The following is a 22,922-nucleotide window of genomic DNA, read 5'->3' as shown; positions in this document are numbered from 1 at the left end:
CCAGCTATTTCTAGAACCTATATGCTTCTCATCACTGTACAGCTACCACTCTGGTATAATCCATCTCTTGCCTCAATTACTGCAATAGTCGGCTTCCATCCTCATACCTCTTCTGTGTGTTCTCAACACAGAAATCTGAGTAATCCTGTTCAGATGTGAGGTAGATAATGTCACTCATCTGCTCAGAATTCCTCAATGGCTCTCTATTACTTTCAGAATGAAAGCTAAATAAAGAAACCTATTAATAAAATTCATTATTACTAAGAAAAAAAATTACATGAATAGCTCCATGGATGATGAAAAGGCATATTTAAAAAATTCAGCATTCATCCTTGATAAATAAAAAACTTTCAATAAAATAAGAATTCATGGATTCTTACTTAATAATAAAATATATTTATCTCCAACCCAAAGTCAACCTGCTACTTGCTGAGTCAACACCAGAAGCATTTCCTTAATGTCAGAAACAAGAAAAGAAAGCAGGAAAATTATAATTATTTCCAAATTATGTGACTGTGAGATCCTCCCACTAGAGAGGAAGGTTTTGGTTTCTTTGCAGCAAGTTCCAGTCTATTCTCAAGCTTCCTGGTATCAGAAGCAGTAGTGGTTGTGGAAACTTCTTGATCCAACTCTGAAATCCCTGGATCACAGGTTAAAGTGTCAATTCTCCATACTTAGGCAGTTGCTGTGTTTCTAGGCCCAGCCTGTACATATTTGGTATTGGAAATGGTTGCAGGAAATCAGGCCCTCAAGATGGAAATCTGGGATTGGATCTGACCTGGCTAGGTTTGAAGACAATGGTGACCTTGTCAACAGAGGAAAATGGGATACTATGAATCTAGGGCACACAGTTGGAAAAGTTACCTAAATGGTCACCTGTGGTCACCTGGAATGAATAGTTTACTGAAGGCAAGTCTTCAGTGGCTGCTATACCAGACAGTTCTGATGGGAATGAGGGATTCAGAAACTGTCAGGTGGGTTGGCCTTTTCTCACTGTACTGGAGAGTTTAAAGAAGGAAAATGATATATTGCAAAAGTCCAAAAATACACAAGGAAACTTAGTATATGATAATGATGGCATTTAAATCAGTAAGAGAAAGATGGATTATCAAGTAAACGAAATTGGGCAAATGTGTAGCTATCAAGATATAAAGTAAAGCTAGATCCATTCCACTTACATCAAAACAAATTCCTGATGGGTCATCTTTTAAAAGGAAAAATGTGAAATTGTGAAACATTAAGAAGAAACCATGGAAGAATTTTCAAAGTAATCTAAGAAAGGTAAAGGTCTTTCTAAGTCTGATACAACCTGGAAATACTAAGTAGTAAAAGAAAAGCATGGTAAAATTCACCAATTAGAAAAGGAAAAGGTCTGCTTGCTAAAACAAAACACAAAACAAGCAAATAAAACAGCTCAAGTGAAATCAAAAGACATGGCAAACTGAGAAAAAGTTTTGACATTCGTATCTAAGAAAAGGACTATTTTTACTACTATATAAAGTTTCTCTGTCCAGTAGAAAATTGGACAAAATGTATAGAGAAGTCACAGAAGACAAAATACAAATGTCTCGTTCACACATGTAATAAGAGAAATGCAAATTGAAACATTTTTTCATCTATCAGATTGGTAAATTCCAGTTCTGGCCAAAATGCAGGAAGTCCACTGCAGCCTGTGTACCCCACCGACTACTACTAAAACCTATAGATAAAATATGCAAAAAAGGCTTTGCAAGCTGGAGAAAGTGTTGAAGACTCCTGTTTTTTCTTCTCCCTCCTCTGTCCTGAGGCTAGTCCCAATCCCAGGGCTGGGCTGCTGTAGTACCGTGACATGGGTAACTAAGATACTGAAAGAACACCTGTGCCTCTGGACAGAGGAAGTAGGAAACGGGACCCTTGTTGTGCAAAGAGCATGGGGAGAATCGAATTCCTGTTTTTTTTTTTTTCTCTTTTCCCTCAACACCACCTTTACAGTAGCCCCACAGACAGATAGGCACAACAGATAGGAAGTGTAGGAAACTCCAAGAGCACCCCAGCTTTCTGGCCAGCAGAACTGGAAATAGGAGGTCCTGGGAGCCACAGAATCTGAAGGAAATTCCCCAAAGGACAGAGGAGATGGGAATCCCTAACTGTATGTAGTGATTATGCAGCAATAGGTAACTGATAACAGGGATCCATGTCATTAACTCGCTCAGGTCAGCCGTTTGCATAGTCCAACAACTAATTTGTCATACTTACTCAAAGTTTTAACTTGTTAATTGTGGAGATGAAATGAGATTGTCCATGTGAAAGGTATTTCTTTATATTTCCATTCAAATTTTGTTTTTGCCAGTCCTTCTGGTCATGTAAATATGAAATTACATGGAGGATGGCCATTCAAGTTCAAGGGATGAGAAGACAGGAAGACTACAATTTCAAAAAGCCTAATAAGTAATTAATGTCTAAACCTATTGAAACTCGGAAACAATTTGTCCCAATTCGCAGAAGAGGGAGAACTTCTGGACATACCCATGCAAGACTTAGTAAGAGACAGCCACATGAGAACTGGTCAGTAAGGTTGTGAGCTGTCATGACAGAGCGTTGGAGTTCTAGAAAGAACAACAAACTGCTCCTATCTAGTAACCAGCTTCTGTTCCCGTCCCCTAGTTTCCCTCCTTCCTGTCTTGAACCTGGAAGACCCAGAGAAGGGGTGGAGGAATGGAAGAGCAGACTTCACTCCTCTGACTTGGCAGGACTTGGAGGCATCTCTCTGGGCTGAGACAGGTGTAGGAGGAGGCGGCGTTCATTCATTGCTTTCTTTCATTCCACTGAGAGTTATTGCAGCCTGTTGTGGATAGGCTGTTCCAGGCACTGGAAATGTATCAGTGGACAAAACTGACAAAAATCTCTGCCCTTGTGAAGTTTACATCCTAGGGAGAGACTGACAGTAAACATAATAATATAAAACATTTAGGTGATGAGTGCTATGGAAAAAAGAAATAGGAGGGTAGGTAAATAGATGGTGGGGCATGGAGGAGGAAAGGGCCTCAGTGAAAAGGTGGGATTCCATTCCCTTGAGGAAGGGAAGTAAACAATCTCCATAATTAAGGAAGGCAGAGGGAACAGCCAGGGCAAAACCTCTGCGGGGGGACATAGGAAGATCAGGGATACCGATATGGCTACGGCAGAGAAAAGGGGAGAGTAGAGGTCTTCTGAGAGATAAGGGCTGGCGGGGGTAACTTAAATTGAAAGTGGAGTTAAATCTAGAGGTTTTAGTAGTAGTCAGTGGGGTACACAGGCTTCAGTGGACTTCCTGCATTTTGGCTAGAACTGGAATTTACCAATCTGATAGATGAAAAAATGTTTCAATTTGCATTTCAAAGTGACAAGAAAAGTGGAGTCTGGACCATAAGAGACTGAAAGGAGGAAATGTGAAGAGGCATACAGGTTTCCCTGGCTATCAGAAAGCAGAGCATTCCTGTAAGTCGAAAAGCGAAGAATAAATTCCTCACCCTCAACCTCGCTTTCCTTAAGTTCAGTTTACGAAAGACCTACATTAGTACCTATATTCACTAATGGAAGGAAACCCGAGAAGGACTAAGGCTTTTGTGAAAAAAGCTATTACTCTAGTAATGCGGGTCTTCTGCAAGAGCCCGGATACCAGTATTTCTTTTTTAGCGGCTCTACTAGGTCCCACTCTCCCTGGGCGCGACAGCCCAGCGAGACCCTGCCCCTCAGCGGAAAGACAGCCCATAAGACACGCCTCTCCCACCGTGGATCCGCCCCCTCTCGGAGAGACTGCTCATAGGGCACGCCCCTCCTACTGTGGTCCCGACCCCCACGGTGAGACCGCCCAGCGAGGCCCCGCCCCCCATCGTGGTCCCGCCCCCTCCCGGTGCGACCGCCCCGCGAGGCCCCGTTCCCTCTCTGTGGTCCGGTTCCCTCTCAGAGTGACAGCCCACAAGGCACGCCTGTCCCGTGCGCCGCCGCGTTCCCACTCCCGGCCTAAGACCAGCTAGGCCCATCTCAGTTTTCTGCGAAGCCGTTCCGGTCCGCACCGTGAGGACTCCCCACTACGCCCCGCCCCGCTCAGTGCGACGCAGTGCTGGGCCCCGCCTCTCCCTGCGTGGTCCGGCCCTGCCTGAGCGCTCTGGCTTCTGGGCCCCGCCGGGCCTGCCACACCCAGCGCCCGGCGCGCCCGCCCCGCAGGCCCCGACCCTACCCCGCCTCTGGACCGTCCACCGTGGTGCCTCCAGGTCGCGCCAAGCTCTCGGGCCCGCGTCCGAAGACGTGGAGTGCCGCTGCGGCCGGTACGTGGGGGAGGGGACCACAGACCCCCTCGCTGTCAGCGGCGCGGAGCCGGGGTCCATGCAGAGCTGAGCCCGGGCTGCCCGGCGGCGGCGGGGCGCCTCCAGGGACGCCTCCGACCGCCCTTCGTTCTCGGGGTACCTCCCAGTGCTGGCAGTCCCAGGAATGGGGAAGTGGGACCGGGATGGGCGCAGATGCGGGATGGGGGAGGGAGGACTGAAGGTGTTGGGGAATGGCAGTCGCAGGTAGGGGCTGGGGAGAGCCGAGGTTTGGGGAGGGGTTATGGGTCTGGGGGTGGAGGGTTGAGTGATGAAATGTAATGAGGCCGAAACCTGGGGCTGGAGTCAGGCTGCGGGCTTGGGGGTTTTCGGAGCTAAGGAGAATGAGATCGTGGGTGGGAGTGGAAAAAACGGCGAAGCTTAAAGAAGGGCGTTTTTTGGAAGGACCAGCTCAGCGGGGCTCAGGATTCATGCTTCCCCGGACAGTCCGGGGAGCAGGCGACAGTTAAGGATATGTCAGAAGGAAGTGTGGCTGGAACGAACTTGCAGGGTCATGCTCTCTTTCACATCAGGGTGATTGGGTTTCCAGGCTCTTGACTGGGGCATATCGTACATTTTAAGTAATAAATGCAAGTCAGGGGCAGTGCCTGGGACACCTGAGCAATGTGGATGGAATAGAGTTCTCCTACAGGCTGCTTCTGTTTTCCCGATGCCTTCACAGCGCCAGCCTTGGTGTGCGCTGTCTGCTGCAAAACATGTTCCAGCCGCCAAGACTGTGTGCGGAGGGTCCGGACTTAAAAATAAGTACAGTTGAGGTGCACTCAGACGGAAAAACAGTTGTATTCCATTCCATTAAATCCTGTGGAGTTTAATTTTTTAAAAATCTAATCCCGTGGAGTTAAAAATAATTAAATATAATTTGTCTCCTTTGAATTTGAAGTCACACTAACCTACAGAACTGGATGTTTTCTAAGGGCCTATTCTATATGATACATAGTTTACTGTGGAAAGTAGACCATATCTGTTCTGACCAGCTATTGGTGAAAGAATTGTAGAATTGCAGGTGAAGAATGAAATTTAAAAGATCTAAAATAATGGAAGGGAATAGAAATGGCCTGGTAAATGGGAATGTGTGCACTTAAAAAAAAGCCAGTGAAACTTTTTTTTCACTGTAGAAACTTGGAAGATTGAGAAAAAATATAAGGATGAAAATTAAAATCCCATGTAATTTCACCAATCCTATTAACATTTGGGTGCAATTCTTCTTAATTCTTTTTGTATTTTATTGTCTATTAAATGTACATGTTACATCATTGGGGTCATGTTGTTATATTACTTTGTTTGCTTCCCCCCCTCCACTTGGCATTTTCCTGGATCATTAAAAATTCTCCTTAAACATCTTTTTAAATGGTTGTATGGTCATCATATGGATTCATTCTTTTATCACATATTAGAGTTTAGTTTTGTGTCAAGGGCTATGCTTACAGGTGAGATTCAGTGTTGCTCCAGGTTTTCAGACATTATTCCAGCCCAAATAAGCAAAATCTTGGCAGTTTGTGGCATAATGAGAGTAGATAGAAAGTTTGAATGAGAAGAGGAAATATTGTTGCTTCACTTTATTGGTCAGTCCATGGCAAGGCTCAGTTGTGATTCTGTGAGGAAGTGGCCTTCTGTTGGTGCAGCATCTAATCAGGCCTGCGCTTGGGCTATTGTGGCCAGGCTGTCTTCAGTATGTCTTGTCTCACTTCTCCTGCATCTTCCTGTGGAATCTTGATGCCACCAGGTTCCCAGGTATGGGAATGGGCCTCACCAGCTTTCCTACCTTGTCAGTGTCACTGAGTCACCAAGTGTCAGATTCTAGTGAGGGTGGGTGTGTGCAATGCTGATTTTCCACTATCAAATTAGCCCACATCTTATATAACACCAAGAGGCAGCTGCCTTAGGTCTCAAGGAAGGAATGTCTCACAGTTGCTCCCATAATTAACTGCCTGTTGGAGGTTTCAGAGGATGTCTCTAAGTTGTCTTTACCCTCAGGGCCTCTGGAGGGGTCCTGTCCTTCCTTCTAGCCCTGGCCATTAAAATTGCAACTTTTCTCCTGAGGAAATCCCTCTCATTTTCCAGCTCAATCGGTGTGGCTCTTCATTTTTCTGTCACTGATGTATTCCTATTTTGCTTCATGACAGAGTGATTTTGTAATTTTGGTTTATGTTTCTCCTTGAGTCTGAAATAAGGTGATTTCTGAAGACAGCTGGTGCATTTCCTTCTTACTAGCCTCTGAATTTATAATTCCATTGCCCCCCCCAACTCAGGAAGAAAATACAGGGTCTCCTATTCTTTTCTTTATCCTTGATAAAATATGCACATACCCCCAGTCCCCCAACCTCCCACCCATGGCTGAATTCACAGTGTGTTTCTCTTCGTATGTATGTTTGGCCTGTATGGCCTGTATGGCCAGGATTTATCTTTTACTGTAGGCAAGTGATTCCAGTAGCTAATGTAAAAGTCACATGAATCCAATTCTTTTATAGGCCTCTCTCTCTTTGACTTGGCGTGCAGTTCAGCACATGCTAAGAGCAGAATTTGGGGTGGCTATCCTGTGCCCCACAGCATCTGTGGGACTACATGCTCTGCCTTTTAGTCATTCCTGGCTGCTGTCCTGGCTGACAGCCTGGATAAAAGGGGGAAATTTGTTGTGGTTGCAGAAATTGTTCTACCTTCCAGTGCCTAAGAAGACTGCATATGTTGAATCATTGTTTTTAGATTGGCCCCAGCTGGGACTATGAGCCTCTCTTCTGTACCCACACTTAAAGCCCTCATGTCCCCCCATCTGATATTTTGGTCCCATGTACTGGTCGTGTGCATGATAATGGTGAACCAAGTTCCTATTAAGATCCTCTGGTAAAAGCAGATTGCAGAACTTAGCTTAGGCCAAGGCTGCCATGAGGCTTCTTGTTTTCACTATATTCATGCCATTGGGCTAGCTCATTGGGAGAAGTGAGTTTAGGGCACACCTGGATTCCACTGACCAGTTAACTGTAAAATTGAGTCCTCTTTATCTGTACCGTGCTGCATGCAGAATGCAGGGGCAGGAATCCCCCAAAGGAAAGGGCATCCCAGAGGTGTTCTTACACAGAGACAGAAATTCCCTGAGCAGTATGTTCCCCCTAGGTGGGTTACAGGGACCAGAAGAAGAGAGCACAGGAGTTGTAACAGGGTGGGGAAGGGTCATCTTAGGTAACCAGGTTTGTACAGTGTGGCTCAACGGATGGCATAAGTGTGGGACAGCTGAAAACCGCAAGCATGAACGGAGCAGAGTTGGTCCTTAAAGGACTGTCACCAACAGTGTTGAAACCTCAAGAGCATTTAATGTCCTAGAGCCTTAAAGGGGTCAAGGCTTAGCAGGCTCCACTAAAAAGCCTTAGCGGGCATTCTCCCCCAGCCCCCATCCCCATGGTTCACGTTGCTCAGAGCAGCGTCTGCACAACACTGGCACTTGTGTTAGTCTGTGAGACTTTTGTGGCGCTAAAGCATGCAGCTGCAGTTTGGCCAGGCCAGTGTTTCTTCTAATGACCAGACTGTAAAACTGACTTTATTGACTCAGTTCACAAAAAGGAAAAAAAAAAGATCTTTTTCATATTATTCAAAGAGCACTGGATTTCAGTCCTATATCTGCCACACTGGTTGTGTGATTTTGGGTCTTGTGAACATGATACAGTGAGGTCATAGAACTAAATGACCCCTAAGGCTCCTTCTGCTTTAAAGATTCTATCATTGTGCAGCCCCTCTGGGGCTTTTGGCTGTCTCCTTCTGCATAGGAGGGGGTGTGCCTAGGTACTGAGTCCTTTCATTTTATATACTGTTGGACAGAAGGCTTTTTCATTGTTAGTGAACCTTTACTCCAAACAATCTTTAAAGTTAGGCAATTTCTTTTGGTGTGTTTTTAATCTGGGGACTAAAGCAAAATATTATCTTGTATTATACAGTTTTAAAAAAGTATCATTTGGCCTTTACTAGAGGGTGTGTTTTACACTACTGTTGAAAATGTGGGGCTTCTATACTATTCTATGTACAACTATATATAATATATATAGTTCTATATACAATTGTATATACAACATATAGAATATTGTATATAGTTCTATATACAACTGTAAAAGCCATTTTTTCTAATTATTAAAAAACCCTTGCTCATTAAAATTCAAATCAAAAAAAATATAAAGAAGAAAATAACATTCAGCTTAAATCCTACTACTGAGACATGGCAGTTTGGAGAAATATATCTGACTAATCATTGGTGGCACATTTATTATGCCTGGGTGCCTTAGTCAATTAAGTGTCTGCCTTCGGCTCAGGGTCCTGGGATCGAGTCCCGCATCGGGCTCCTTGCTCAGCGGGGAGCCTGCTGCTTCCCCTGCTTGTGCTTGCTCACTCTCTCTCTCTCTCTGACAAATAAATAATAAAATCTTAAAAAAAAAACAAAACCTGCACACAGTATAGACTGAAATGTGAGTGTTCCCACACATGGTTCAGGGTGGGAGCTCTGGTCTCTGGCCACCAGAGTTTAAATCCCAGCTCTCCTGCTTTTTACTGTGTGACATAGGACATACCTACTTAACCTGTTTGACCTCAGTTTTCTCATCTGCTAAATGAAAGTGTTGGAGTTTCTTCCTCACGGGGTTGGTGTGAGAATTTAATGAGTAGCCCAGTGCTTTGCATGTAGTAAGTCCCCAGCAAAAGTTAGCTAGTGTTGTCGTTTTACTATTAGTATGGATTGTGTATATCCATAAATGGGATCACGCTTTGCATTTTTTTTTTTTACCTTACAATGTGTTATAAAATGTTCTCCATGTTAATATAGTTGCATCTGGATGCTAGTATTGATGGTTCTGTTGTATAGTTGTGACACACTTTATGTATTTAGCCTATCTCCACTTGTTAGATTTTCAGGTTGTCAGTTGTTTCTTTGCCATAACTAAAACCCAAAAATAAATAAGAAAGAGAGAAAAAAAGAAAGTTGTAATGAACTTCTGCTATATATTTATTTTATTTTATTATCTCTTTGGCATGAATTCCTAGAAATAGCACTGTTGTGTTGAATAGTAGGAGTATTTACTATTACTTTTCATACTGCCACTCTCCCTTCTGGAAAAGTGGTATCAAATTACAACATCTGTCAGCCACGGGTGAGAATGCCCAGATTTCTACACATGTGCTAATTCTGTCCACCTTTCAACTTCAGCAAATCTGAAAAGGGAAAGGCATCTTCTACTTATTTTGCATTTTGCTTATTAGTATGTTTGAACATCTTTTCAAAGTGTGTTGGCTGCTTTGTATTTCTTTTGTGACTTGTGATTTCAGCTTTTTGTGTTTTTTTTGTTGATTTGTAGGAACTCTTTGGCTATCAGAGATAGTGATACTTTTGTTTGTAATATATTGGAAATCTTGTTCAATGCTTGTCTCAAGTAATGAAAGGCGTATAGTATCTCAAATGAGAATAAATCATTGCGCAAATATTATGAATCTCTAGCTGGTGCTTGTATACATGTTTGGAATGGAAACCCGCATTTAGTGTCTCAAAGAGATTGTTTTATGACCTGGTCATTATGAATAAGGGAGGCTTTTTATTACTGACATTAGGCAATGCATAATTGCCAGAAAACTGCCACCTTCGATGCATGTCCACATGTACCGTGCTGAACCCTTGATTGTGCCCTTAACCTAACCATTCTTTCCAATATACCTTTTTATTTACTCTTTCCCATGTCCCAGGTCAGCAACCTTGGAGTTATCCCTGTACCTTTTCCAAGTTGAAGGGTGTCTGGTTCTCACCCTCCCTTCCCAGAAAGTTAATCCCGCCTCCCCCGGCTGCACCGCCCCACCTGGTTACTGCTATTGTACTCAGGCCTTGTGTTAGAATGATTTGGTGCACACTTGCTTCTGCTAAAAGACTGTGAGCTCCCCAGAAGGGAGATGGGGACCTGACTTACTTTTGTACCTTCAGACTCTCACAGCATGGCTCAAAATAAGTACCGCATAAATGTTTGTTGCATTTGATATTTCCATTTAAAAGTTGATGATGCTTAAGCCTCTGTAGTCTACTGGTAGATTAACCATTTTTCCCAACCTTTTGTTATGAAAAATTTCAGAAGTTCGGAGGAATTGAAAGATGAAAAACACTCATGATCTTGCCCCCTAAATCTACCTATTGAGATTCATATCACTCTGACATGTAGCTAATCCTCTGCTCAGAAACCTACAGTGACTCCTTTCTGGCCACTGGAGTGGATGTGAACTGTAGCATTCCTTACCCTTAAATGGTCACAGCTCACAAAATGTTGCCCTCTGCTCGGTCAGGCCAGTCTTACTGTTCTTCTCCTATACTGTCTTTATTCTTGCATCATTGATTTTACACATGTTATTTCCCTGTGTAGAACATGCTTCTCTTCCTTTTCTCTTAATTGAAAACTTTTGCACATTAAGTGTTTTGAGTTCCCATAGCTCTAATTGCTATCTTTTATCATTCTTTCATTCTGTATAATTCCTGACCACATATTCTAGCTGTTGGAATGGGACTACTGTGTCCTATTTTGATCTGGTTATCTTCATAGAGCCTAGCGTTCTGACTTTGGATTTCGCTGGCTTTTTTAGAATAACATTCCTGAAGCATTTGTGCTATGATGTGAATCCAGCATTGATTTACAATACCTATGTTGCCCCAAAACTATGCTCTGTTAGAGAAAAACAAAAGCTTATCACCATAAGTCAGATTACACTGGTCTGTTTGATTAGCTTGTTGCAAGATCATGGTTCACCCGAAAGAATGGAAAGGTGTTCTGTGGTGTTGGTCACTCTTTTTGCCATTATTCCCAAGAATTGATTTGCACTTGCACTTTGGAGTCATTAAAACTTACATCAAGTACAAAGCTAGAATAAGTAAGTCTAAAGTCTAGAAATTGTCCCTGCTGTGAATCACTGGGTTAAAGAGATTCACATGAAAAACATTTTAGAGAGAGACCATTAGGCCTTAGTGACTGATGCCATTTGTGAGGGTCCAAGTTTACTTGAGTATTTTTCAAGCTTGGAAATGGAGATAAAGATGATATTCCTGAGAAAGAAAAACTAGGAAGGGAAGCTGATGCTGGGGACATTAACTCCATACTTAAACATGAATTCAGACTGTGTCAATTCCTTGCTTTTACTGAACTGGTGACTCCTATTGTTTATTTGACAAAGCCCAGTTCCTTTGCAATCAGGGTTCCTTGTTAGATACCTGCTCATTCCCATCCGAGCACCCTGCCCCCCCCCCCCCCCCGCCACCCACAGGTAGTGCCGTAGCCATACTGTTGGCTGTTTTTCATTATTATTTTGTAGGGGAATACTGTTTCCTCTACTTAGAATACTCTCCAAGTCTCGCCAATAAATTCCTATTCATTCTTCTAAATCCTGTTCAGGTGTCACACCCCTTGTAAATACTTCCTTACTCTTCCTGTGTGAGAGCACATTTTACACTGCTGTCCTTCCCTTACCTGAATGTCCTCCCTACTGTGTTCTGAGCTGCTTACGGAACAGGATGGTGTTCCCCCTGACTTCGTACGGGCCTAGCTCACACGTGTGGTCTGAACCATTGGTTGAGCCTGTCATGTAACCCATCTGGATCATGAAAAATTTTCCTTTTTCTTGGAAGCCAGAATTAGGTGTAGTTAAGAGAAAATACAAATATATATATTTGTCTATATATTTCTCTTTTCCATTGTAACCCATGTACTTTTTATTTTATTTTAATTTCAGCAAGTTTGTGAAAGATGAAAGTGACCTTATCAGCTTTGGATACTTGTGAGAGTTCCTTCACACCTTTGGTCGTCCTAGAACTGGCTCAGGATGTCAAAGAAGAAACCAAAGAATGGCTGAAGAATAGAATTACCTCTAAAAAGGAAGATGGAGGTGAGTAAAATAAATATAACTCGGACTTAGTCATGATCAGTGACTAAAAATATTTTTTAAATATATTTTACAGTTATTTCATTGATGTATTTCTAAAATTAATATCCATTTCTTTGTTCTTTACTATTTATCTGGACTTGAAAGGAGATCTTAAGTCCACATTAGACTATAAGCAACATGAGTGGTTTTGTTCACAGCTATAAATGCTATGTCTAGTACACAGCCTGTCACATAGTAGGTCAATATTTATCAAATGAATGAACAAGTATCTACTGAGTGCTCTTTATATGTCAGTTATGATGCTAAGGGAGAGATTAATATGGTCTCTGCCTGCAAGGATGTTACCGTCAGTATAAGGAGACTGAATGCCAACTCCTGGAAATTGAAGTAACAGGACAAAAAACCCAAAAGAAAGGGCTGTTACACAGCAGTGCATGATACTTAAAAATGAATTGTATATAAACTAGCTGGAAGAGTAAAGGGAAGACAGAGGTGGCAGTTAGTGATGGTTTTGGGCTGGAAAGGGATGACTTTATGAAGCCAAAGCTTAGCCCTCTCCTGAAGGGCAGAAAGGGATCCAAATCGGGTGAGAGGGTGGAGGACATTTTACATGAGCAAACACTTCATAAAACTATACAAAACAAGAATTGATTTGCACTTGCACTTCACCTAAAACTTCATCTAAAACTTCACCAAGTCTCCAAACACTGAATAAAACTTAAATAGAGTGTTTTTAATAAAGATTTTGACTGTAAACTGAAATGGTTCCTTTATAATAAAACCTTGAATCAAAGTGGAATTTTTAAGTTTTTGCAAACAACTGAACCAAAAGAAAACTTAAAAATAAGAGTACTTCTTACTGAAATCTGAAGTGTTTCCCTGGGTTGGAGTCTCTTCTTTAAAATTCCTATGATGGGGGGCCCCTGGGTGGCTCAGTCGTTAAGCGTCTGCCTTCGGCTCAGGTCATGATCCCAGCTTCCTGGGATCGAGCCCCGCATCGGGCTCCCTGCTCGGCGGGAAGCCTGCTTCTCCCTCTTCCACTCTGCCTGCTTGTGTTCCCTCTCTCACTGTCTCTCTCTCTGTCAAATAAATAAATAAAATCTTTTAAAAAATAAATAAATAAAATAAAATTCCTGTGATGGAAGAATATTTGTAGTGCCTAAGAGCGAGGGACTCCAGTGTATTCCCAGTCTTCCCTGCTCACTGTGTTGCCTTCAGCAGAGAGACACAAGGATGGGGTGGGGGTGGGCATCTTTCTACACTGCTGGGAAAAATGAAAAGAACCTTCCAAAAAAGTATTCTGATCTTTCAGGTAAAAAATGGTGGATTTCACACTCAGGTTTACTTTTACTCTCTTTCAAACATGACAATAAAAGGGTTTTTTTTTAAAAAGAGGTAAGTCCAGTTTGACAAAGAAGAAAGGAAAGAATATAATAGCACCATTTTGGAAGCTAGAAAACAGGTGGATGAGTGGTAAATAACTTCTCAGACTTGAAAAAGTCAAAGCTGAAGTTGGCAGGGGTACAAATGGAAGTTTTGCAGTTTAAACCAAAAACTTAGGTATTAGTGACTTTAGGGGCTTTTGGAGGTGGAAATAAGTGGTACCAAGAAAAAGAAAAAACAATTGGCTGAGATTCATTTAAGAAATAGATCCCCTGTTCCCTTCTGTATTCTACCATCACAGCAGAAGGCTGACTTTTCTCTGCAGAGGGGTCAGATGCTTGGATTTTGGCATGGGGGCTTTATGTACAGTTGAAAATAGAGATTCTGTACTGAAAATAGGATAATAACTGATTATTATTACCCCTATCCTCCACCCCACCAATCTCATACCTAATTTAGTTTCTAAAATATTAGCAGCTAGATTCCAATCATCTAAGAAGCAGATTGAATAATCTGTCTTGAGGAGTCTGATCAAAGACAAAATAAGCAAAGGTGCAGAAATCAGAGAGTTGACCATAGAAAACAACCTGGCCAGATGACTATGCTTAGAGGCTATCTTTAATGAGCTCCATCTAAGCCTTCAGAACTTAAGTACAGCCTCCTAGAACCCCTTTCTTAAACATGCACATATAATAAAAGATCACCAAACATCTGAGAAAAATCCCTAGCATGAAAGAGAAAGCTAAAACTAAACAGACAGATAAAAATAGCAAACTCTGCAGAAAAAGAAAACCAAGAGAAAATTTAAAACTCAACTCTCAGTAATGAGAAGGTAGGACAGACATTCTATAAATCGAGTTGGATACGGTAATATATTCATTTAGGAAAAAAAGCTCATATAAAGTAGAAGTATAAAAGCAAAACTTAAAAACTCGGTAAAAGGGTTAGAAGATAATTTTGATAAAATCTCCCAGAAAGTAGAGCAAAAGGTACAGAATTGGGAACTTTGACAGAGAAAAAGTAAGGAAGTTAGAGGACTAGTCCAGGAGGTATACATCTGAATAAAAGGAGTTCTGGAAAGGGAACAGAGAAAAAGGAGAAGAAATCATCAAAGGAAAACACTCAAGGCTGATGCCATGCTTTTTCAGTTGGAAAGGGCCCACCCAGTGCCCTGCACTGTAGATGAAAATGGCTTACCATTGGAATGTTTTGGAACCCTGGGAATGGAGAAGATACTACAGACTTCAAGAAAGAAAGACAAAGGTCACACATAAAGAATCAGACTTCTGAGCAGAAACGTGGGAAGCTAGAAGGCATTTTCCAAAGGAAATCAACTTACTTGTAATTCTTATTTATTTGGAAGATAGATTTGAATTGTTAATACATTTTTCTTTTTTTTTAATTTTATTCATTTGAGACAGAGAGACAGAGAGAGCATGAGCAGGGGGAGAGGTGGGGGGGAGGGTGAGAAGCAGACTCCCCGCTGAGCAGGGAGCCCAACATGGGGCTCAATCCCAGGACCTGGAGATCATGACCTGAGCCGAAGGCATATGCTTAACCATCTGAGCCACCCAGGCGCCCCATAATACGTTTTTCTTATATCAAACTAGAAACAATACTTATTTAGAATGTTTTCATTTTTGAAACTTTTCTAAGATTGTGCTTATCTTTTGTTTTTGAAGGTGCCCAGCTCCTGTTTAGACCACTATTAAATAAATATGAGAAAGAAACACTAGAAAATCAGAACTTATATCTTGTTGGTGCCTCCAAGATTACATTGTTACTGGGTGCAGAAGCAATAGGTTTGGTAAAAGAGTGTAATGATAACACTATGAGAGCCTTCACATATGGAACCCGACATAACTTCAAAGGTTTTGATGGTGAGTCCCAAGATTGTTTCTATCAGAATCAATTTATCTCAAAAATAAGCTTTTGATGAGTAGATCAGGGGTCAGCAAACATTTTCAGGGGCCAAACTGTAAATATCTTAGGCTGTGCGGGCCATAGACTTTCGCCCAGTTATTTGACACTGTCCTTGTAAAGCAAAAGGAGGCTTAGACCATAAGAAATGAATGGGTGCAACTGTTCCAGTAAAATTTGCTTTTAAAGTATGGTCCATGGGCCTTATTTTGCGATCCCTGGAATAGATGAACATAAATTATTGTGACACATATAATTTATTTATATTATTCTATCCTAATTCTCAGGATGGTGAATATTCACTAGTTTGATACAGAAAAATCTTATAATGGGAAATGCAGTAGTAGTTCAGAATCATAGAATTGCCATTTCCTGGTAAGGTAACCGGTTCTGTTCTGGTCTCACAGGGGGTCCAGAAGAGAATGGTTTCTGGAAAGCACTGAGAAAGCCAGGCTGACCAAGATGTCAGAGTGGGAGTTTGGCTTCAGAATAAACTGGTCCGTGCCAGAGCTTTTAGAGTTGGTAGAAGATGTGATGTGATTAGGCTTCTTCAGACTCACTCTGGATTTGTATATCTTAGTGCATAAATGATAATGGTAAAATTCACTGCATTTAAGAGGATTCACTTGCCAAAAAACAATACTGTTTTCTTTTTTAAGATTTTATTTATTTGAGAGAGAGTGCACCCGCACGAGCAGGGGGAGGGGCAGAGGGAGAGGGAGAAGCAGACTCCCCAGTGAGCAGGGAGCCTGATGCAGGGGCTTGATCCCAGGACCCCAAGATCATGACCTGAGCTGAAGGCAGGCACTTAACCAACTGAGCCACCCAGGCGCCCCAACAGTACTGTTTTCTTATCAGACTATCTTCTCCCACATTTATGGGAGGGATGTTAACTCCAGAAGGGAAGGGCCTGGGCTTCTGAGTTTGGAGGAGGAAAATTTGTCATACAGCCAAACTTCAGTTCCATCCCTAGTTAGTATAGTGTTAGAATTAAAGAGCATGTTGCCTTCTGCTTGTTGGTATTAGATAAGATGAAGCAAGTACCTGCCATTTAGATGTTTGTACTATATTCTGTTAGAACTAGTACTGTATGTAGTCCCCCCCGCCTTAGCGGTTGGGGGGCACATTCCAAGACTCCCAGTGGATCCCTGAAATAGCAGATAGTATGTGCTGTTTTCCTATATGCATCCCTGTGATAAAGCTTAATTTGTAAACTAGGCACAGTAAGAGATTAACAACAACAATAATAAAATAGGACAATGATAACAATCTACTGTAATAAAAATTATGCAAATATGGTCTCTCTCTCCCTCAAAGTATCTTATTTTACTGTGTGCACCCTTCTTCTTGTGATGATGTGCTGATGAGATGAGGTGAGGTGAATGGCCTAGGCTACCACTGACCTTCTGATGGTAGGTGAGAGGGAGGGGGTCAGCCACTTCTGGACTGTGTGATTCATGGGCTTAGCTAACTGCCCAGAGAGCACAACTGCAGATGAGGGAGGAGCATTGTACAATGTTTGAAGAATTGTATTATGTGAAGGCAAACAATACTTTTTTCTTACAGAATATCTAAGGCGCTTTGCATTCTGTTAATTTAGCAGTTTTATACTTTGCTTACTCCTTATGTTATTTATTGTTTATATCATCATTTCTATAATCCCAAGTTATTTGAATGTTATTAATTTTATTTTGACTGTTACTGAGAAAATAACTGGAAATTTTTGCATTCATATAGATGACAATGATGACTTCCTTACAATGGCAGAAGGTCAATTCATTATCAAACATGAACTTGAAAATCTTAGAGCCAGAGATGAAAAGATGATCCCTGGTTACCCCCAGGCAAAGTTGTATCCAGGAAAATCATTATGTAAGTCATTGTATCAACCAGCTTCATGAATACACACTATAATGCAATTATCTTTTCTTAGTAGACATGAATAACAAGTTAGAAAGGCTTTATTTTTTTTCTCTTACTGAAAAATACGTAGAACTTTACAATAACTTATTTTTTGTGAACATATCTTTTGCTACTAGAGATTCATTATATTGTACCTTTAGATCAATATATTTGTTCTATATGGTTTGCTACTTACTTATCAAGGTCTTGCAGCATTCAGTTAGCTTAAAATTGGGTGTGAATACATATATATATTACTCATGTTAGGATTAGCAAAGTTTCCTTTATGCCCACTCACTTTAGGGAGCCTGGGGAGGAATGAGAACAGGAGCCATCGTCTTTTCCTGGAGCCCTCTTTCCATCTGCTCTCATCTCAGTGAGTGAGAACTTGGGAGCAAGGCTTAGGAAGAGCACACAGTGACATAATACCTGAATGCAAATCAGCAGTTTGTAACTTCATGTGTCATTCCATTTGAGTGAGAATACTAGTTTGCAGATGAAAGTGCTCAATTCCAAGTTTGCCTCAAACTCCCCCAGATGGTGGCCTGCACTTCAAACATATAAGCTGCTGTGTTCTCTAGGCAGTATAATACTATCTTCCAGTCTTTCCCCCGACTCACCCTGGGAGGACAGATGCCTGAGAACCAGTGGATTGCATTTTTACTTTGTTGATATTATCTTTTGATGCATAAAATTTTAAAATTTTCATGGAAGTCCAACTTACCTATTTTTTCTTTTGGCCTCTACCTTTGGTGTCATATCTAAGAAATTATTGCCAATGTCATGAAATCAAATCCAAGGTCATGAAGCTTTTCTTCTATATTTTCTTCTAGAAGCTTTATAGTTTTGGGTCTTATATGTAGGTCTTTAATCCATTTTGAATTAACTTTTGTCTGTGGTGTTAGGTAAGGGTTCAATTTCTTTTTTCTTTTTCTTTTCTTTTTTTTTTAAGGGTTTAGTTTCATGCTTTTGCATGTGGTTATTCTGTTTTCCCAGTACCATTTGTTGAGAAGACTGTCCTTTCCCCATTGAATGGCCTCAGTACCCTTGTCGCAAATCATTTGACCATATATGTGAGGGTTTGTTTCTGGCCTCTGTTCTGTTACATTGATCTATATGTCTGTATACCAGTACCACATTGTTTTGGTTCCTGTGGCTTTGTGGTCATTTTTTTTTTTAAAGATTTTAGTTATTTATTTGAGAGAGAGAGAGGGAGAGAAATGAGCATAAGCCAGGAGAGGGGCTGAGAGGGAGGGAGAGGAAGAGGGGGAGAATCTCAAGCATACTCCATGCTGAGTGTGGAGCACAATGTGGGGCTTGATCTCACAACCCTGAGCCAAGCCAAAACCAAGAGTTGGCTGCTTAACCAACTGAGCCACCCAGCACCCCAGCTTTATGGTAAGTTTTAAAATAAGGAATTTTTTTCTTCTTTTTTAAGATTGTTCTGGCTATTTGAGGTCCCGTGAAATTCCATATGAATTTACAGTGGGTTTTTCTATTTTTGCAAAAGCCCTCATTGGGATTTTGATAGAGATTGCATTGAATCTGTAATTGCTTTGGGTAATATTGACATTTTAACAATGTTAAGTCCCATGTACATGGGATGTGTTTCCATTTATGTATGTCTTATTTCATTTAGCATTGTTTCGTAGTTTTTCATTGTGTGAATTTTTTATGTCTTTAGTTAATTTCTAAGTATTTTATTCTTTATTATGCTAGTATAAATGGGATTGTTTCCATAATTACCTTCTCAGGTAGTTCGTTGTTAATGTATAGAAATGCAACTTCTTTTTGTTTATTGATTTTGTATCCTGCTACTTTGCTGAATTCATCTATTAGCTATGACAGTGTTTTTGCAGAAAAGTTAGGGTTTTCTGCACAAAATATGATATCACTTGTCAACAGAGATAATTTACTTCTTCCTTTCTAATTTGGATGCATTTTATTTCTTCTGTAATTGTTTGGGTTAGAACTTCCAATTCTGTGTTGAATGGAAGTGGTGAAAGTGGGCATCTTTGTCTTATTCCTGATCTAAAGGAAAAGTTTTCAGTCTTTCACCATTCAGTATGATGTTTGCTGTGGGCTTTTCCCAGATGGATTTTATTATGTTGAGGTGGTTTCCTTCTAGTCCTAGTTTGTTGAGTGTTTTTATCATAAAAGTGGTGACTTTTATTAAATAGCTTTTTCTGCATCAATTGAGTTGATAATGTGGTTTTCCCCCCTTCTTTCTGTTATTATGGTGCATTACAGTAGGCAGACTTTTGTACTCGAACTATCCTTGCATTCCAGGAATAAATTCCACTTGCTTGATGTATGATCTTTTTACTGTGTGGGTAAATTGAGTTTGCTAGTATTTTGTTGAGTATTTTTGCATCATTGTTCATCAGGGATGTTGGTCTGTAGTTTTCTTGTAGTATTGTTGTCTGGCTTTGTATCAGGGTAATGCTGGCCTCGTAGAATGAGTTAACAGTGCCCCTCATCAATTTTGGGGGAAAGTTTGAGAAGGATTGGTATTGGTTCTTTAAGTATTTGGTAAAATTCACCAGCGAAGTTGTCGGGTCCAGGGATTTTCTTTGTCAGGAGATTTTTCAGTGTCCTTAGTAGTTCAGTCTCCTTACTAATTATAGACCTATTCAGATTTTCTATTTCTTCTGACTTATGGTAAGTTTTCATTGTAGGTTTTGTATTTCTAGGAATTTGTCCATTTCATGTGGGTTATCTAGTTTGTTGTTAGACAGTTATTAATAGCACTCTCTTACAATCCTTTCTATTTCTAGAAGTATGGCTTTTAGGAGGTATCAGGAAATTTGATTATTTGTCTACATTCCAGTTATCTGCATATGTCTTGATATTGATTATATTGTAGCAGTTTTTGTTGGACATACATATTTTCAATATATAGGTTAAAGATTACCATGATTGCAGAAAAATTTTTTTCAGTAAACTTTTAAGAGTTACTTGGTTGTATTTTCTTCTTGTCTTTAGGTAAGCCAATTATGTGTATGTGGGCTCTTAAATGTTCTCTGAAATATTTTTAAGGTTTTCTGTAATTTTCTTAGGCTTGTCTACCATTTTCCTGGCTATGTTTTCAGTCTTTCCTAGTAGTTTTTATTATGACTTTGTATCTGTAGTAGTTTTATGTGTGTCTTAAATCACTTTTCTGAGCTCTCACCTTCAGCTCTTGTAGCTCTTCTTTGGGTTTTAATTTCAGAGAGATGGCTTACTTTCATTTCTTTAATTTCATAGTCTTGCATTGCTTGCTATAATTTCCTGCTGTGTTTCTTTTCTGCCTTTGTTTCTGGTTTCCTTTTCCCTGTAATATTTCTGCATAGTTCTATGCCAGTTACTTGTGGTTATTACTTACTTTCTAGTGAGCCCTTGTTTTTCCAGACCACTGTCTTTTCCAGCAGATGCAGTTCAGGAGTCCGCCATGAGTCCTTTTTGCCCACATCATCTGGGCAGTGAGGCAATCCCCACCCCTCGGTGTCCAGGAGAACCCTGCCCTCTCCTCCTTGACCCCATTGTGCAGAGGCATGGGTGCCCTTAGCTTAGCCTGGGCTGACTTTTAAAGCCTCTTCGCATGGTTTGTGATTTGGATTTATAGTTTTTTTCCTTACCTTCATCAAAGATAGGTGTTTCCGTTTATATGTCTTGTTTCCTTTGTTGTTTTTAACTTTTGTCATGAACAAGAACAGGGCAGAGGTGTCTTTCTGCCACTGTTTGTTACCAGGAGTTCCACATTCTGTATTCAGGCAGTTGTTTGGTGCCTTTCCAGAATTTTAAATCTTTCTTAATCTCTTAGTGGGAATAAGACACAGCTGGGTACAAAACAGACTGAGGCACCGTCTTGGCTGTTAATGTCAGCATCCCATTTCTTCCTGTTTATCCACATTATTCAGATGCTTATGTGGAAGCCCCTGCTTCCTTCTGCCTAGTTTCTGCACAGGTACATCCTCTTTCTGCTGCTGGGACGGGGACTATGTGTACGTTCCCCGCAGATGGGGCTCGGGCAGCAGCAGTTTTCCAAATGTTCCCAGCCGCTTCAGAAAGAAATTTCCAACCGAATGAAAACCTTGAAGGCAATATATGTAAATGGATTTTTCTTGGGTGTATAGGTACCCTGTCTGGTGTCCTAAAGCCATAATAGAAATAACTTTCTTGCTGGCAGGATGAGGCTTTATAAACAAGGATCCTTTCTTTCTTTCTTTCTTTCTTTTTTTTGTAATGCATATAAAGATAATAAAATCATCTCATCATGGTCATTTGAAAATTTTTTATACATCTGAAGTAAGAATCATATTTCCATTATCAAGGCTGGATTTTCAAAATCTGCATTATTCTCTTCCTTTATATCTTTGAAAATGTGATCCCTAAAATGCTGTGTTATATCATAATATTTGGTTGAAGAAGAAATGGGATGTGCATATGGGATATGTATAATTATAAAGTGTGAACTGTTTTTCAGAGTGCAAATTTTAGAACTAATAAAACTCAGAGTAACTTAAAATCTTAGATTTCCATGAGGTTAATCCATAGCAATAAATGGAAAAGCTTTTTTTTTTTTTTTTAAGGTTTTATTTATTTGTGTGTGTGTGTGAGAGAGAGAGTGCACAGGAGTCGGGGGAGGGGCAGAAGGAGGGAGAAGCAGGCTCCCCGCTGAGCAGGGACCCCCCCCTTCCCTCGCCCCGCCCCTCCCGACATGGGGCTCAATCCCAGGATCCCAGGATCATGACCTGAGCTGAAGGCAGACGCTTAACAGACTGAGCCACCCAGGCACCCCCCGCCCTTTTTTTTTGGCTTTTAAGTTTCACAGGAGACACTTCCTGGGTATCCTCTTTCCCACAGCTAATTGGGAGCAGAGATTGTAACCTGTTCATTGTGATCCCATCAGCACTGTGAGAGCTAGCCAGGCCTTTCATGAGAAACACTCTCTGCTATTGCAGGTTTAATTTCATTTTGCACACAATGATTGTGATTTTGTTTGCTACAATGTTCTGTTTTGATAGCTTTTGTTAAGTAGATGGCAACTTGTGTCGTGGTGAACGTGACCTTGAGCCAATTAGGAGATACTGGGCGCTTGCAGTCAGGGCTCTCCCTTGTCTCACCAGACAGTGAGCAATGTGGACGTCTAAAAGTGTGTCTCTGCATGTGTCTGAGATCACTCAGACTCTGCCTTCTCCTGTTGATTCCTAATAGTTAATGCACGTAACACAATGAAAGATTTTCTTTAGAAAAAGGAGTTAAGGGAGCTGAGAATTTCTTATATATTAACTGTATCTTAAGGGATGATATTTAGGTTCAAGCTCTGTCTCAAAATATCTGTCAGATGATTATCATGTTTTGATTGATGGGATATGGCACATCTCATCTTTAGTTTTATATTGTCATTCTTTTAGGACATTATAGTAACTATTCCTGAATATCTTCTGTTTATACATAGATAGATTAGAGTGGTCAGATACAATCTGTCTTCTAATATTATTAATGGACCTT

The 22,922-nt window shown here is 40.8% G+C and overlaps 1 protein-coding gene across 2 annotated transcripts in view; it reads left to right on the top strand.

The window, feature by feature from the left end:
• Positions 1-3,918: 3,918 nt before the first annotated feature.
• The window catches only part of ANO10 (anoctamin 10), a 228,844-nt gene continuing 209,840 nt past the window's right edge, over positions 3,919-22,922 (top strand). The window contains exons 1-4 of one of the 2 annotated variants that reach the window (XM_028107145.2): positions 3,919-4,286; positions 12,072-12,224; positions 15,290-15,487; positions 17,265-17,399. In XM_028107145.2, coding sequence (XP_027962946.1) covers positions 12,086-12,224; positions 15,290-15,487; positions 17,265-17,399 — 472 coding nt within the window. In that variant the 5' untranslated portion in view covers positions 3,919-4,286; positions 12,072-12,085. The remainder of the gene's footprint in view (positions 4,287-12,071; positions 12,225-15,289; positions 15,488-17,264; positions 17,400-22,922) is intronic. The other variant, XM_088026823.1, reaches the window with a different exon arrangement.

Source organism: Eumetopias jubatus, unplaced genomic scaffold (genome assembly GCF_037043125.1).
Source record: "Eumetopias jubatus isolate StellerSeaLion01/CBP00866 unplaced genomic scaffold, mEumJub1_p1.0 scaffold_1, whole genome shotgun sequence".
NCBI lineage: Eukaryota > Metazoa > Chordata > Mammalia > Carnivora > Otariidae > Eumetopias > Eumetopias jubatus.
Note: the sequence above shows the minus strand (reverse complement) of the source record. Positions and strands in the feature narration are given on the sequence as shown.